The following is a 16,760-nucleotide window of genomic DNA, read 5'->3' as shown; positions in this document are numbered from 1 at the left end:
GGGTGTTTTATAAGGAAGTGCGATATGTCATATCAGCGCTTCAATTTGTAGGTATTCTTATGAAAAATAAAAAAACAATAACATTAAAAGTTTTAATTATGAAAACTTAACAATAATTTGACTAAAACAATAACGATAAAAAGGAAAACAATCAAAAACTCAAGAATTTTTAACAAATTACGTAACATAGTAAAAGCAACAGCAGCTGAAGTCTGAATGTCGTCTACTCGCGGTAGGTACTTATAGTACGCGACAGGTCGAGATGGCAATCGGGGTGGGAACGCCCCGCGCACTCGTACAGCCCCCGTGCTTACCCAGCGCGGGTGTGCGCGGCGTCCCCCGCCTCATAGCCTGATTACCATATCGACCTGTCGCGAAGTGGGCATGACCCGTGTCATTAAATGTTAAACGAAGCCACGGCCAACGAGGATAGCGGGCTATACCTACAGGAGATTTTTCAGATGAGATTAATATGATTATACTCTATCCACGGAGAGAAGTTAAAGACAAAAAACTAGGTAGGTACCTAGGCGTTAACCATTTTGAGTGACCAAGTAACCAATCACAAACGAACAAATGGTTTCAAACTGAATTTCAAGTGGTTTTTTTTAAATAAGTACGTAGGTACGAGTAATACGGAAAACACAGTTCGTTTATGATTGGTTGGCTCAAAATATTCCATCCAATCGCCCATTGAGTTTTCTCTGTCATTTTTATGGGATTACTTTACAGAGAGAGCCTTATACTAACTTCTCTCCGTGAATAGAGTATAGCATATCTTTCCGCTTTAGTGCCAAGTGCTAACCGACATGTCTCGTCAACGACACCTATTGGACGACATCACTGGGGTGTCGTTTACCTACAATTATTTTTTGGTAACGCCACCACCAACGACGCTATTGAGGTTCTACGTAAATAAAACAATTAAGTAGGTAAGTATATAAGTATACTTAGTTGTGTCCTTACCAAAAAAAAATTGCGAGATAGGCTTGCGCTTGACGACAATCAAGCTTTAAAAAGCAAAGATGAGGTCTAGGTTGAAGCTAGAAGACGCCTATATACTCTTGCCTTGAAGAAAACAACACCTCACCCGACCTTTACGAAACGTGCAGCTGTAGACTGTAGGTTTGTTGTAAACGACACCCGAGCGGTGTCGTCCAGTGATGTTGACAAGACATGCGCAGGCGCTCTAACATTGGTAAGTCAAGTTAGAATTTTTCAGAATTATGACAACTGCATCTCGGTAAGCTTAACATCCAGCGCTTTCAGTATTGACTGCGCTGTAAGAGGCAATTCTGGAATGGAAAGAAAAACGTTATTTCAATTTTGAAAAACTCAAGATCAGCTAAGTTTTTGCTAGCGTTCTGGTTACACGCTGTATACTAAAGTAATGTTTGTAGTAGCGCTCGGAAGATTAAGACAAAATGTAGTGCAGGAAGCATCAAAATCGGTCCACGCGTTTAGACTCTTGAGCGCCACAAAGGAACCAAGAACCGGTCAAGTGCGAGTCCGAGTCGCATACAAAGTGCTCCGTATTATTGTACAAGAAATAACATTTTTTAATTGGTATAGCGGCCATTTTGAAATTTTTATTATTATGTTGTAATAGCGGCAACCCAAACTTTGTGAAAATTTCAACACTTTTCCAATTACGGTTCACGAGATACAGCTCGCTGACAGACAGACGGGTCGACAGCGGTGGCTTAGTAATAGAGTCCCATTGCTAGCCTTCGGGTACGGAACCTAAAAATGAATCATATTATTATAAACTGTTGAACTCATAAAACTCGATGACGACCTCGATTTGGAATTTTATACTGGTCTGGTCTGGTAGGAGGCTTCGGCCGTGGCTAGTACCACCCTACCGGCAAAGCCGTGCTGCCAAGCGATTTAGCGTTCCGGTACGATACCGTGTAGAAACCAAAGGGGCACGGGCTTATTAAAAACTGACATACCCCTTCCAGGTTAGCCCGCTTCCATCTTAAAGACTGCATCGTCACTTACCACCAGGTGCGATTGCAGTCAAGGGTTAACTTGTATCTGAATACTTAAAAAAAACTCCTTTGCGTTGCGCAGTCGTGTAAAAAGGCGCGTCTCACGATGCGCGACAACGCTTGAATTTGTAGGTGGCCTTACCGAGATCAAACCATTCATTGGGATCGTATCCAGAATCCTTGCGCGACTCCGTGATACATTGTCTCAACGCATAAATCACACCGTGCGACGAGACCACGCCCATCTCTCCTACGGCTGTAAGTATTTTAAAAGTATTATATAGCATATGGTAATATGGTATTATTACCATACTGCCATATTGGGTTTGTCATGATGTCATAGCTCATAACACACCATGGGTACATGGAACTAGGAACCAGCGCAGCTTGTATTTACCCAAGGTTAAGGTATCATATATTACTCTCTATATTCAATTTTAACGCTCTATGTTTAAAGTCAAATCAAAAAATAAATAATTTACCTATACGAGGTAAGATCTAGACGTCATAACTCTTTTGTTGTCATTTAACTGCTTACCAGCCTAACTAACTCATGTTTCTACATGACTTTCCTCTTGTACGGGAGCGGTGTGCAGGCTCGACCGTACCAAAGGGGAGATCTCCCACCGAGCGGTTGGTTGTGCTCGGTAGCGCCAGCTGGGCCAACGGTTATGTCTTGAAACTTCTATATATAGTCCAGATTGCAGAAAACTCCGTTAGTGCGATTACTATCGGCGGTACATTTGTTCGGGACTACGTCATCGATTGAACAGCGCCATCTAGTTTCTATTGTGGTAACCGCCACACTCTGATTGATTCCCATCAAATATCAAGGCACGTTCGTTCAACTGATTTTGACGTACGAAACACAGCGATGTACGAAACCGAATAAGGACACTTTGTCAACAAGACGGGCGTAAACTTTTCATTCCGGAAAATCAAAGAGAGAATCCCACGGATTCCCATTCTAGAACCCTAAATCCACGCAGACGAAGCCACGGCAAGTGTGAAATATTTCTAAACTCATAAGCGCATACCTACTCGGAAGTCGGATTAGGCACCTACTAGATATGACCTACTTAGTAGGTGCCTAAATCTCATTAGTCATTACCTTTAGATCCCATAACGCCTTTAGGATTTCGGGAATTGTATCTCAAGTATACCCTGAAGTCAACTGGAATATCCTTAGCCAGGTACACTTCGTACTCAAGCGCATCATCTGATAGCAGTTTGCCTGTGTTTTTATCGTAAACAAATTTTTCACATGTCAAATAACTCAAGCCTTGCACATAAGCACCTTCAACCTGAAAATAAAAGTTGTAGCTGTAAATATAGACGACTAAGCATCAAATTAATCAATGATCTTTTAGGCCGTTTTCAAATATTACATAGTATTCTAATTGTAACTTTTTTTTAAATTTAATATATAACTGAGAAGCTCAGTGTAATTTATTAAAAATAAATAATGTAATTAGTAATTAATAAACTGTCTAATGTTAAATACTAACTAAAAGATACTAATCTAAAAGTGAACAACTTACAAATTTAAACTAAAACTAAAACCTTAAAAATATAATATTATAACTAAAATATATGTATTATTAAAAGGAGTCCCTTTAGGCAAGGCTCCGAAGATACTGGCAGCGTTCCCCCTTTGAATAGCTAGGCTAATTCTTTGTCCGAGGTAGCTGCCAGCTCTTCGGTCTCCTGTGATGTCGACTAATCTTTTTGCTATTTCCTTAAAAAGTCTTATAGCGCTAGGACCCCACGGACCAATGGTCTCGACATCGAATGTATTTGTAACTAATTGCAAACAATATTTACCTGACCAACATCAATATTCGGATTGGCACTCAATCCAGCATCTTCCAATATGTCACATCTGTTCAATTGAAACTTGCCCGATAATACATCCAATTGTGCCTCCAAAATTGAGACCGCAAACGCGCTGTAGTTCTGCAAATCCGGCTCCTGGTCAGTCATCGTGTATGTCGCAGTCAAATCTACTAGGTCCTCCCCAGCTTTAGTAATCAACTCTGACCATGTTGGATTGTTCATTTGATTTCTTATAGGCTCCAGTCGGGCCTTCAGAATGTTGCATGCTTTCATTATTGAGTAACAAACGCATTCGCTTACAATACTCGAGCCTGAGAAAACGTTATTCGCTGCTACGAAGGAATAGTGGGGAATGACTGATACTGTTTTGAGTGGTATTCCCAATTCATAAGCGCACACCTGAGCAGCTTTAGTATTAACACCTTGACCCATTTCAATGCCACCTGTTGTGACCGTTACTGTAGCATCACCACGATAGATGGACACCATAGCTGTGTAGTTTCCATAAAATAGTACGGGAAACAGCATAACGTTGATTTTGATAGCTTTTTTCATCCACCTATTTTTTTTGTTAAATTCTTTGATTTCTTTTAGCCTCTTTTCGTAGTCAGCTTTAGCTTTTAGGTTAGTTATAAGTTGTGGTAAATCGTTGTCTTCGGTTCTCATGTTGACTAAACGAACATCGGTCGGATCTTTTTTTACGGCAACGGCTATGTGTTCTATAATGTTTTCCATGCTAACGATGCCCTCGAGTGTACCTTAAATAAGTATTAAATTATAACGAATTTTATTGTTCCATTTTTTTTCCGATTTTAAGTATTTTAAATTCAACTCACCAGGGGCTCTAGCAAAAGTGTTGGCAGGTAAATCAGTAAGGACAGCGTATGTCTTCAAATTAAAGTATTCTGTATTGTAACAGTGTGGAAAGCCACCAGCGACGAAGTCCAAAATATTCTCATTGTGAGAAAAGCCATCGTCCTCTGTGATTGTTGCGTTCAAGTACTGAATCTTCCCGTTGTCATCTACTCCGACCTGAAATCACACAATCTTGAACTAGAATTTTACATGAGGAGCAAAAACGACCACGTGCCAGACCTTCGTTATTTTATAAAAGTTTATCTGCGTATTGCCCCCAACACAGGGGAACTTAGGAAGGAGGGAAAATATGGGTGCTTTGGGCTACCTGCATCAAATATAACATTTGAGCCTGCCAGTGAAGTCGTGCCAGTTCTTTACGATGTTCTCAAAGGTGTGCGAAGTCTGCCAATCCTCACTTTGCCAGCGTGGCAGGCATTCTCCAGGCCTAAACCATTCTCAATGTGAGAAAGACCCGTGCTCAGTGAGCTGACGATGGGTTGACCATGATGATGATGATGATATTGATGATGATAATGATGATGATAATGAATATCTTCATCAGACTGCAAACAAGAACAAACTTAACAAGGAATTTAAAAAATCTTAATAAATACCTCATATTCGCACTGGCAAGGCAATCTTCTTCCAGCTATAGTAATATTGGTCGGTAACGGCAGAACGAATCTGCATGGACGATCCATTTTCTTCGCAACAATTGCACTGGCGCACGCCACTTGCACGTTGCGACTGAGTTTCCCACCAAAACCACCTCCAAGGCGACGAACTTTAACTTGGACACTGGGTAGGTAAAATGTTATGGTTAAGTACTTGTTAATAACGAACAACAAACGTTTCGTTTCTAGACACCAACAGTGAAAATAAAATCTTCAGGTGAATTAACGTTGTCAATGTTAGTTCGAACACAAAAACACTATTAATGATTTAAAATCAACTGATAATAATCACTAGGAGGCTACTTTTCTTGCCTATACTATGGCATTAGAATTAGATTTAGTATAGATATTAGAGAATTAAGTAGTGTTACCTAATGCCTAAGCATCTTCCTCAAGTTCCCGTAAATTGCTAAATCATATTATTATTATTATTATTCATTATCTTTTAAAGTATTTTCCTTTTTTGAGTTGGGTAGGTTGTTTTGTGTTCATCAAAACTGGATAGAAAAAAGGTTTGGGATAAAGTTTCAGTAATTTGATTAATAAGCTTATACCGGTACCATTATTGTAACGCTTAATTTCATAAACTTACTCGCTTTCTTGCATTTGCAAGCACTGTGCTACAGCGATTTGTGTCAAATCCATCCATTGGGTTGCATCATATACGTCCATGGCTTTATCAAGAGGGATCGCAACACACGTCAACGGTTCCAAATAATAGTGATACTGAGCTTTCAATTCGAATACGCCTTTAACAACTTTTTTAACATCTTGTCCTCTGCCTGTCGGTTCAATTGTCGGACCCGACACGATTCTATCGCTGAATTTCTTAGCTTGATTAATAGTTAAAATTGGCGCTGTATTAACAAGATTCTTGTATGTAACTTTAACTTTTTTTGCAGCGTCTATTGCTAACTGATGACTTTTTGCTGCCACTATTGCTACTGGTTGTCCGTAGTATTTTATACTTTCATCTGCCAGAATTGGCTCGTCTTCCGTTTGAAGTTGTATACCGGGGAAGGTGAAAGAATTTTTTCCTGGTATATCTTTAGCCGTATATACAGCCAAGACGCCTTCTAAATCCTGAAAATACGAGTTAATTTACATGCTTTCGGCTTCATTAAAAAGTACAACAATTTAACGACTTGTGCCCCAGCGCTATCCTGGGTACTAATCCTGGCTAGATCAGTTTGAGAATTTATTAGCTTTGGTCTGATAAGGTTACCACCGTAAAGACATATGGATGTCGCTAAGCGATTTAACTGTTCGGTACAAGTGCACGTAGAAAGCTAAAGATATTAGGGTTTAAATAAAAACTGCCAAACTTCATCCAGGTTAGCCCGCTTCTATCTTAGAGTGATGATTACACCAAAATATGAAATCGTAGTCAAGGGCTAACTTGTCATCAAATTAAAAAAAATTGGCTTACCAACGCATTTGCAACATCAACTTGATCTACAGCGCCACTGTGGACTGTAGACAATACAAACGCCCCATGACACTCATTCGGCATTGGCGGTATACCATTTACGTACTGAGCTTCACCAGAACTTTGTATGATAGCCTCCAGTTTCATCACGGGCTGGTTGAGAGGGTACAGCGTGGGGTCTGTTTGGAAGACCTGCTTGCCGCTGGATAAAGGTCGGACGATCAGTTGACCGCCAGATAGGTATCGTGGAGAGACTATTCCCTCTGGAGTTAAATTAAGAACGAACTGAAAAAATAGTAAACTGAATTTGAGATCTTTGAAAATGGGAAAATTTACTGTTTAGTTTTTATTCTTCCTTCTGTCAATACTTAATAATGTTTGTCAATTACCTATTCATCTATACCTAAGTAAATTATAAAGAGGAAAAGTTATTTTGTGAGTTTGAAAGTGGAGAATGAAAATTATTTCACTAACAGGTAGCTGCATTATCTTCGAGTGCTGTAGCACTTGGGGAAATGTAGATAATTATAGGATAATCCTACGGAATAGGATAGGATTACCCTATTGTATAGTACATACTCTGACTTCTAGAATTCTATTCTAAACATTTTTTTAAAGAATTTTCGAATATCTTTTATGTGCATAGGTAGTTTTTCTCTACCCTATGAGCTCCTAGGATCCCTATCTTAAAATAATATATACTTAAGTAGTTGAAGCTTTTTCTTAGTTGGTCGGTCAACTAAGCATAATATTCAAAGATTTACCTACAGCAAATTTTTCTGTTAGAAGATTAGTCTTCAGAAAATTTGCTGTTTAGTTACATAGTGTTTTGTTTATTTCGGGAAATCATAAATCTTTTTCTTTACTACAAAAACAATTTGAACCTTTAATTATTACCTTGTAAAATAGTCCTATTGCCATTTTCTTCCTTGTCCAAGCAGACTGTGCTGGAGGCATCTCCATGGGCACCAGTTCCTTATTTAACACCTCAATAGCTCTTTGCACAACTGTGTTGTTAAATAGATTCTTTCCTTTTAAATATGCCTCAGTCTGACTGGCGTGTATGAAATCGGGTGCAATGTTGCCATAAACGATCCGTATTGAGTCAATGGAACTAAAACTGCTGTCCAGTTTGACACTAAACGCTACGTTAACGATGGCCAAAGCGTTTTGACTTCTCGGCATTATCTGAAACATTTCCAATTTTATATAAGTACAGGGTCATACGGAAAGGCGTCCTAACCCAAAAGGCATTATTAAGTAGGTACATCATTTTAACTATGAGACTGATTATTGAGTACGCGAAAAAAATTCCGTATACTTTTTCGAGTCATATGCAAGCAATTGCTTAAAATTATTGCTTAAATTGCTTAGGATAAAATTTTATCCTCATCACCTAGTGTGTATCTGCTTCGACCACCCGTTGTGCCAGATCTTTTTCCACGCACATCAACAATCAACATGCATTTTTTTTATTGTTTATAATTATTATCTTGCGATCGACGATAATTATTCCTAAGAAACAGAGCAATAATGAGGTCTAAATTGTTGGCCCAACTCTCTTCAGCGGTGTTCTAACTAGGTTTCAACATGGTGGGGGCAAATTCCTGAAAAGCTGGCAATGCATGCGATTCCTCTGGTGCTGCAAATGTTGCGATTGGCAATATTTGCTGCACCAGAGGAATTTAATTAAGTTATTTATTTAAGGAGGATTGGCTTTAGTAAATTTCTAACTCACCTTGTAACTCCTAAACAAATGATTGGAACCTCGTGGTGGTAATTGAAAACTCACGATCAATTTACCACGCATGTCAGTTTGTAGGAAATTCTCCATGGAATAGGAAGTTCTAACATTATTGGCGTCACCTGTTGAAACGGGAAATGAGAAATTAGATATAAGTATAGGCAAGTATAGTCCGCGACAGGTCGAGATGGCAATCGGGGAGGGAACGCCCCGCACACCCGCACAGCCCCCGTACAACCCCCGCGCTAACCCGGTGCGAGCGAGGTCCACCGCCTAAGTACCCCAATTATTGCCATTTCGACCTGTCGCGGACCATACCTGTTTTGCGTTCACTGCAGGTAGGCATAAGTCTCCTCTAAGTCTAAGAACCATGTCTCATTAACATCGAAATGACGTCATCTGACGTATATTTAAGTAAAAAATAATATACTATATCAGCTCGAAACTTCAGTCTAGTGGCGGCCACGCGCATTAGCAATTTGCGGGACATCATATTGAACAAACTTACGTATGGTAATAGTGGCCCCGATTGTTTCAAACAGAACGAACACATCAGATGGATAGGATGGGTCCCTGTACTTCAGCATTATGTTTCCCGCCAGTGAACCCAACTGAAAAAAAAAGATCTTTATATTTTTACTTTCATCAATAAGAACTAGTCATCATCATCATGATCAACCCATTGCCTGCTCACTACACTACGGATCTCCACTCACAATAAGAAGGGTTTTGGCCATAGTCACAGAAGATATAATATAATATTAGGTGCCTACTTATATCCATAACTCGACAAATGATGCAAAGTAAATAATCAATTCCATAAGCTTGATAAAAATGTCGAATTTGAGTTCAAATACCTAATTAAGTATGTATGTATATTATTATATATCCTATAACCTTGAGACAAGTGTTTATCTTTATTTAAGCGACCGGGTTAGCGCGAGGGTTGTGCGGGTGTGCGAGGCGTTCCCTCCCCGATTGCCACCTCGACCTGTCGCGTAGATACTATAGCTCCGAAAAGTTAGAGCTGCATGCCCGGGATCGAACTTCCGATCTCCTGAATAGGATGCGGACGTTACCACTAGTCTACCACGGCTCTGTCATCATTATAATATCATTTTATTTTTTACTTAATATATATTATACATTATACACATACATATTATATTATACTTAATATTATAAATGCGAAAGTGTGTCTGTCTGTCTGTCTTGTTGTCTTGTAGGCCTTTCACGGCCTAACCGTTCAACCGATTTTGACGAAATTTGGTACAGAGATAAATTGCATCCTGGGGACACAGGCTACTTTTTATCATGGAAAATCAAAGAGTTCCAACGGGATTTTTACAAATCTAAATCCACGCGAACGAATTCGCGGGCATCATCTAGTTTTGACTACGTTATAAAATAATAGTTTCTTACCTTTCGTACTGGATTCTGCGCTATCAAATCAAAATGCTTGACGAATTCTTTTAAATATCTAAATTCATCCATAGTTTCTGCTTTATTCTTGAATACTGCCTTGGTGTCCTCAAGTGACATGTTGCCGCCTAGGACAAGGTTCTGATCCAAGCGGCAGGCCTTCAAGGAGGGCACTTCACTGATGTCAATCAGAGTATTTGAATACTCAAAATCCTGGATTACACCTGTCAAAATAGGATTTGAAATTTTAGTGAAGCTGCTTTGAAATATTCGTGTGCGTGTATTTGAATTAGAATTTATTTGCAAGAAATATTGTACATAAATATCATAATTATGATTAAATATCCAATATGTTTCGTCAATAGCCCCATCTGGTGACAGAAGGGCTGGCTCATTTTTTGCGCAACGGATGTGCGGAAATGCAGCCAGTATTCTTGGAACCATCTTATGTGGGCCGGATTATATAGGGTGGAATTTTGTAATGCCACCTGAAGGGAAAGTACTCTAAATACTGTAGATAGAAAATTTTACTCAAAGAAAACATTCCTATATTTTTGAATAGAAAGCAAACTGCATTCAAAGATTTTCGAAAATTTGATAATTTCAGATTTCAAGGTTTACCTTTCATTTAATTTATCAAGTTTCTTTGAGAGATTTTATCCTTATAATTGATCATAACGATTTATGCAATAAAAGTACCTACAGGTTTTAATTTTTACAGATTTCAGTCGGTTCGATTCTCGGGTGTGGCAAGCAAGTTTTCGAAAATCTTTGAATGCAGTTTGCTTTCTATTCAAAAATAAAGGAATGTTTTCTTCGAGAATTTTTTTTTATCTACAGTATCAAGAGTACTTTCCCTTCAGGTGGCATTACAAAATTCCACCCTGTATAGTAATCTAAATACCTATATAAAAGGAAAAAATGACTGACTGACTGGCTGACTGATCTATCAACGCACAGCTCAAACCACTGGACGGATCGGGCTGAAATTTGGGATGCAGATAGCTATTATGACGCAGGCATCCGCTAAGAAAGGATTTTTGAAAATTCAACCCCTAAGGGGGTGAAATAAGATTTGAAATTTGTGTAGTCCACGCGGACGAAGTCGCAAGCATAAGCTAGTTAAGTAGATAAGGCTAGCTAGCTTTAAGTTTTATTGTAATATTTACGATTCAAAAAAAAATCGTCAATTGACATGCAAAATATATTATCAGTTGTCTACACTCTACATGAAAATTATTGAGCCATTAAAAATAGATTTATTTTTTACACAGTTTCGGTAATTAAGTGCTTACCTACAATGAATATGCTCAAAGAACACATATAATAGCAGTCAAACTGAAACATGTCATGGTAGAATGTTTGAACCCCTTATGGTTATGAGGGTATCTACAAGCTTTTAGTGTACCTAATCTAGAGCAGATTTAGATTTGTCTTCTAATATAGGTACCTGCATTAATCAAAATTTCTACGGTCGCATTTTTATTTGTAACCATTACTAAATAATGGTAGGTAATTAAACTAGTTTCAATAATAAGTAACATTAGGTGCGACGCATAAATTATATTTATCAGTTAGCTTGACATACCTTTTCCAGTATTTCCATCAATTAACATATAATCTCTCGCACCATTAGTATTAAGTATATTAAATATCTGTTCCTCGGTATATACTTTAATAAAGTAAGTTTTTCCGTAGTCTAGAATTATTACTTCACGATCGCTTAAAGCTTCTACTAAGGTCCAATCTCCATCGCTGCATGTAGAACATTTTCTGTCGCAAATCTTGGCTTGGTCTTTAAGGCAGGTGGTAAGTTCTTCTATGTCTTCAACTTGTTTGGACAGCGCAGGACTGGCGTCCACAGCAAACGATTTGATCGTATCTAGGATTGGTCGATATCCTGTACATCGACAGGTGTTGGAGCCAAATGAGTTCTCCAACTCAGCCATATTGAGGCCCTTGTTTAAAAGACTGCAAGTTGTAAACAATATTTTATTAGCGCCAACAACTCTTCGTCACCCACCTTGCCCACTTGCATCCAATTTGATATAGCTGAGGCTTTTAAAGTTCTGAAGGATATCTGAAAGTAAACCTCACCTAGTTAAATGCATCACCCATCCAGGAGTGCAGAATCCGCACTGGGTGCCGTTAAAGGCAGCTATGCGTTTCTGAACTTCACTGTAGCCCTTCAGTCTGTTGCCGACGCCCTCTACGGTGGTAATGGCCCATCCGTTGCAGGAGACTACAAGCACCAGGCACTGCGGGAAATAAATAATTTGAAGACCTTTATGATGGATAGAGGAGACGTGGAGAAGATGGATGGATAGACAAATTCGCTGTTATCATGTTCTGTTTCTTCGGCTACAAAAATTCTAATTTCATTAATTTATCGGCTAAGAATGGTTCTGTTGAATTAGTAGTTATACTTAGGTAAGTTAAAATTGTCTGTGAATTTAAAACCTAAATAAGCAAGCTATCAATAACCTTGCTTGAAGTAGGAAGTACTTATTAAATAAGTATAGTAATCATCAAAACTAATGACGCCACTCTTAGTAGAGTTTTTTTCACGAGAAAACCTTCAATATTAGCGCTGCAATCAGACCTGGTGGCGAGTGATGATACTCTGGGAAACTATCGTATTGTTATTCCAAGAAAAGCCCTATCACCGAGCTATCACTAACGAGAATAAAGGTGGGTTTCTTCCTTTGCAAAGGGAAACGACGCAGAGGAAAGAGAGGGAGGAAGAGAGAGAAAGAGAAACTTACAGAATTAACGGAGAAAGTCTCCACAGTCCCGCTGGTCTCTCTCTGTGCAGTCACCTTCACAATACACGCTCCGCACACTCCCTGCCTGCACATAGCCTTTGTCCCGGGGAGCCCCAGGTGGTACGTGAGGTAGGTATACAGGGATGTCTCCCGGTGGAGATCGCATGTCACTGAAGAATGAAGGACGTACATTTTAACTTTTACTAGACGTAAATGAGGTTATAAGATGAGAATAGTAGGTATAGTAGGCAGCGTACCTAGTTGTATGTCAGAAAAAATGAAGGAAAATTAAAATTGGTCATGCGTGACACTAATTGCTCACCAACAAAAATACTTATGGAAAGTTACATTGGTAATTGGTATTTGGTACCTACTAATAATAATATACTCAAGCATTTTAATTTTAATTCATTTGTGGACAGCATTTTTAAAACCTTTTCCGTAAAAAAAGCATTCCGCATCACAGTGTGTACGGGCTCTTAAGATGTAATCATCTTAATTTGTCGCGGTAATCCGCGACAAATTACGGTAATCACGATAAAAGACGCCAGTATGCATATTATTATTTTGAAGCGGACAAAAATACTACGTTGGTATCACGTAATAGGAGGTATATGTATTTTTTCTTTTGTTTTGTGATGGAGTTATCTTGTTTTACTACTTTATTAGCAAGTTTAAACTTTTTCGTACCACTTGCTCAAAAAAGTGACATTCTATGCCATAAAAAGCGAACATAACAAGTTAAGTTTAAGTTTTTGACACCCTCGCTACGCTCGGGAGTAAACCTCGGGTCCTTTCGTTACGCTTGCGATTTAAATCGTCACCCGCGACAGAAGACACTGCTTTATCCCCTTGGTTTATTAACCATCTATTAGTATTATATAGTAGATTATTATCTACTATTATTTGACTGTAATTTACTTAATAACATTCTATAATTACTTACTTATCTACATAACAAATAACTACGATTTTAGCATTAGCTTGATCCTTTAAACGTATTTCACCGGTTACTTGAGACGGGCGATAAATAACTACTTACGGCGATTCTGTTGCGTAATTTGGGAAAATGGTCCTTGAGACGGGAGGCGTGTCCATTGTTTTCTTCGGGCACCTTAGATGGTGTGCAGCAGTGGCGTGCAGGTCATAGAGGCATAAATGCACTGCTTACCCCAGTTGTAATAGCTCAATTCAAATTTTACATTATGACCTGCCAGTAAACAGGTTCCTACCTAACTTATGCCTACCCTGGCTTCAAACCCTGTGCACGCCACTGGTGTGCAGGGGTATTTTTTTGATAGGTAGGTAGTAGTGGTACTACTACCAACCGCTGGCTGGGCTGCGGGAACGAGTTTGGTTCCGTAGCCCAGTCACCGGGCGATACGTGGTCCGTGGGCCACCGCGTGGGGTTTTAGTCGGTGAGAGTCCGACGTGCCCTGAAGATTCCTCCCTGGGTGCGGTGGTATCCATGACAGATTTATCCACGAAAAAAAAGGATCGGGGGAGAGCAAACTATATAGGCAAAAAGGCACTGCTACACAAACTGCTTAATAAATAAAACTACCTGTGTCAAAAAAAATTAATCTTTACTAATCAAAAGTACCTATAGTACGAGACATGTCGAGATGGAAATCGGGGAGGGAACGCCCCGCACACGCGCACAGCCCCCGCGCTGACCCGTTGCGGGCGAGCGCGGGTGACGTGTGGGTGTGCGGGGACGTCCTCCTGCCTCATAGCCCGATTACCATCTCAAACTGTCTCGGACTACCTATATGTACTTACGGACACATGTCATTTAGGTATATCAAGTTAATTTCAAAAGTAAAATATAAACAAGGAGACTATGATTTTTTAATGAAACAATTTAATGAAACTGAGTCGTGTAATTAATCAAAGCACGATATCTATGAGGACAGTGACCTACACAGATAAGATGGTTTTGTCTCGGTACGAGTAGTACTTATTTATTTTTAACCTTTTAAAAACACTAGTTTTTATATTAAGAAACCATCTTAACTTATTCCAATAATTTTACGGAAATCGAATTTATAGAATAGGTAACCACCCGTAACATATAGATTATAGACCCGTAACGTAGTAAAATAATAAATAGTAGATAGTGTGGTAAATGGTAATATACCACCATTGCAATTTTATATATAAGTTAGTAATAGAATGTTGATGATTGTAATGTAAGTATTTACGTGGAAGTCAGATTTTTCTTATTTTTAAACGTATAACTCTACTATTTAACGGTTTATTACTTATAGCGATTATCTAATTAGCTTTACAAACTGATTGCAGAATTGGTAGATATCCACCTTGAAATAAAAATATTACTAAGTATCTACCTACCTACACTAATAATCCTCTAATATCTATTTCGTTGAACGAGGACAAGATTTCGTTTTCAACAAGGGCAGACTGAAATTCTACAGGTACTTAGAACATTGCACGCCACGCATTAGAACAAAAAATCAAAGTGTAGTTAGTATTTTAGAACATCAGAACATTTTAATGAAAATTGTTAATAATTATTGCCGCAAAGTTTTTGTTTTTTAAATAATGTTTCAAAATAAGTAAATAAATTAATACAAATCAAAACTGATATTAAGTATATTATATTTTTATTTTTATTTTTATTTTCATTTTTCGTATTAAGGTCTCCGCAATACAAGTTTCAAGATCAATGCGAAAAATGATTGTAATATGGTAATTAATCTTCTTGATAATAAACATATTATAGTTAGGTACTTATTTTATTTTTATTATTTTTTAATTATTTTCACCTTACATTATTTTACGCTCAGATCAAACAATTACCTCGTTTTAAGTAGGTAATTATAAATAATATTAAAAACATATTAAAAATTGCGGAACCAGTAGGTATATAATTCGAAACTGCGTCTCTCCTGGATATAGGTAACGCCTGGAGCGCCTCAGACCGTTAGGGCCACGGTTCACTTACCGAAAGATTTTTATTCAGTACTCAGGCGACTGTTTAGAAATTTCCTTGAAGTGTAAGTAAAATCACTACATACCATAAAATATAATAAATAAGTAGGTACACAATATGTTAATGTCATAAACTTTGAAATTTTGAAATACGTTCAGAATGTGTTACTCTAACACTTTATTCTAACATGAAATCATGTTTTTACATAATATTATGTTTGTCGATTTAAAAAAATTGCTTCAATTTGTGTAATTTTTGAAATGCCGTTTAGGTTAATCAATCAAAGGTAAAAAGTTATATCGATAATAATTTATACCTGTACATTTTTTCCCATTTACAGTAAACTTCACGTAAGTCATAACGATATGGACTCAAGTTTGTAACTAAAGCCTTGCTTCTTTGAGATATCATTATTTATAACTTCGTAACATGTACAGGTTAACAGGTACTTATGCCATTTTAATAAAGCCTCAAAGTTGTTGACTCAGTGAGCTAAATTGAATACTACAATAGCAGTGACTGAAAAAATCGCAGCTGTATGACGCATTAGCTCTTTTTGCACGTGACTTTCTCCGCGTAGATTTTTATTTTTTACTAACCCTTTGTTTTCCCGGAATGAAAAGTGTCCAATGTCCATCTCAAGGTTGCAAACTGCTTCTTAGCCAAATCTCATTCAAATCGGTTGAATCGTAGACAACGTCCGTTTATTAGATTTTTTATGGATCAATTTTATTCAGTAATTTAAATATTACTCAAGCTATCCAAAACAATTAAATTAAATATGTGAACTTGATTAAATTAAATCAACCGATTAGTTTGTAATTTTTTTTTTCTGTGACTAATAATAATCTATAGCCTCCAACCACTGAGTCACTAGTTTGTAGTCTGTACCTCGATGCCGCCAAATATGCGTAGTTACACTACGTAGCAGAAAATTTTGTACATCGACCTTTAGAAAGAGATAGCGTTTTGTTGGTCTCTGTCACTGAGACCAACAAAACGCCACGTAGTATGATTGACAGAGTAAAAGTAAAAGTAAAAGCCGATGTACAATATTTCTTACCGGCTACTGTACCTATCTT

General features: G+C 38.0%; 1 protein-coding gene across 1 annotated transcript; it reads right to left on the bottom strand.

The window, feature by feature from the left end:
- Positions 1–143: 143 nt before the first annotated feature.
- Positions 144–16,040, bottom strand: LOC117989330 (uncharacterized). Its single transcript, XM_034976676.2, has 16 exons — positions 15,995–16,040; positions 12,723–12,892; positions 12,055–12,215; positions 11,546–11,928; positions 9,958–10,181; positions 9,044–9,146; positions 8,530–8,657; positions 7,689–7,979; positions 6,792–7,076; positions 5,955–6,445; positions 5,303–5,486; positions 4,667–4,862; positions 3,819–4,588; positions 3,106–3,298; positions 2,137–2,250; positions 144–1,295 (listed from the first exon to the last, which is right to left on the bottom strand). The coding sequence occupies exons 1-16, from the start codon at positions 16,035–16,037 to the stop codon at positions 1,225–1,227; spliced, it is 3,807 nt and encodes a 1,268-aa protein (XP_034832567.1). The 5' UTR covers positions 16,038–16,040; the 3' UTR covers positions 144–1,224.
- Between the last annotated feature and the right edge of the window lie 720 nt (positions 16,041–16,760).

The sequence above is a fragment of the Maniola hyperantus genome, chromosome 16 (assembly GCF_902806685.2).
Source record: "Maniola hyperantus chromosome 16, iAphHyp1.2, whole genome shotgun sequence".
Lineage (NCBI taxonomy): Eukaryota > Metazoa > Arthropoda > Insecta > Lepidoptera > Nymphalidae > Maniola > Maniola hyperantus.
The sequence above is the reverse complement of the archived record's forward strand: the minus strand, read 5'-3'. Positions and strand labels throughout refer to the sequence as shown.

Coding starts and splice junctions, on each gene's coding strand:
- LOC117989330 (XM_034976676.2), bottom strand. CDS start 16,037: ATGACTTACGTGAAGTTTACTGTAAATGGGAAAAAATGTACAG. Junction 12,893..15,994: donor AAATGGGAAAAAATGTACAG/GTATAAATTATT, acceptor TTCATTCTTCAG/TGACATGCGATCTCCACCGG. Junction 12,216..12,722: donor AGACTTTCTCCGTTAATTCT/GTAAGTTTCTCT, acceptor TATTTCCCGCAG/TGCCTGGTGCTTGTAGTCTC.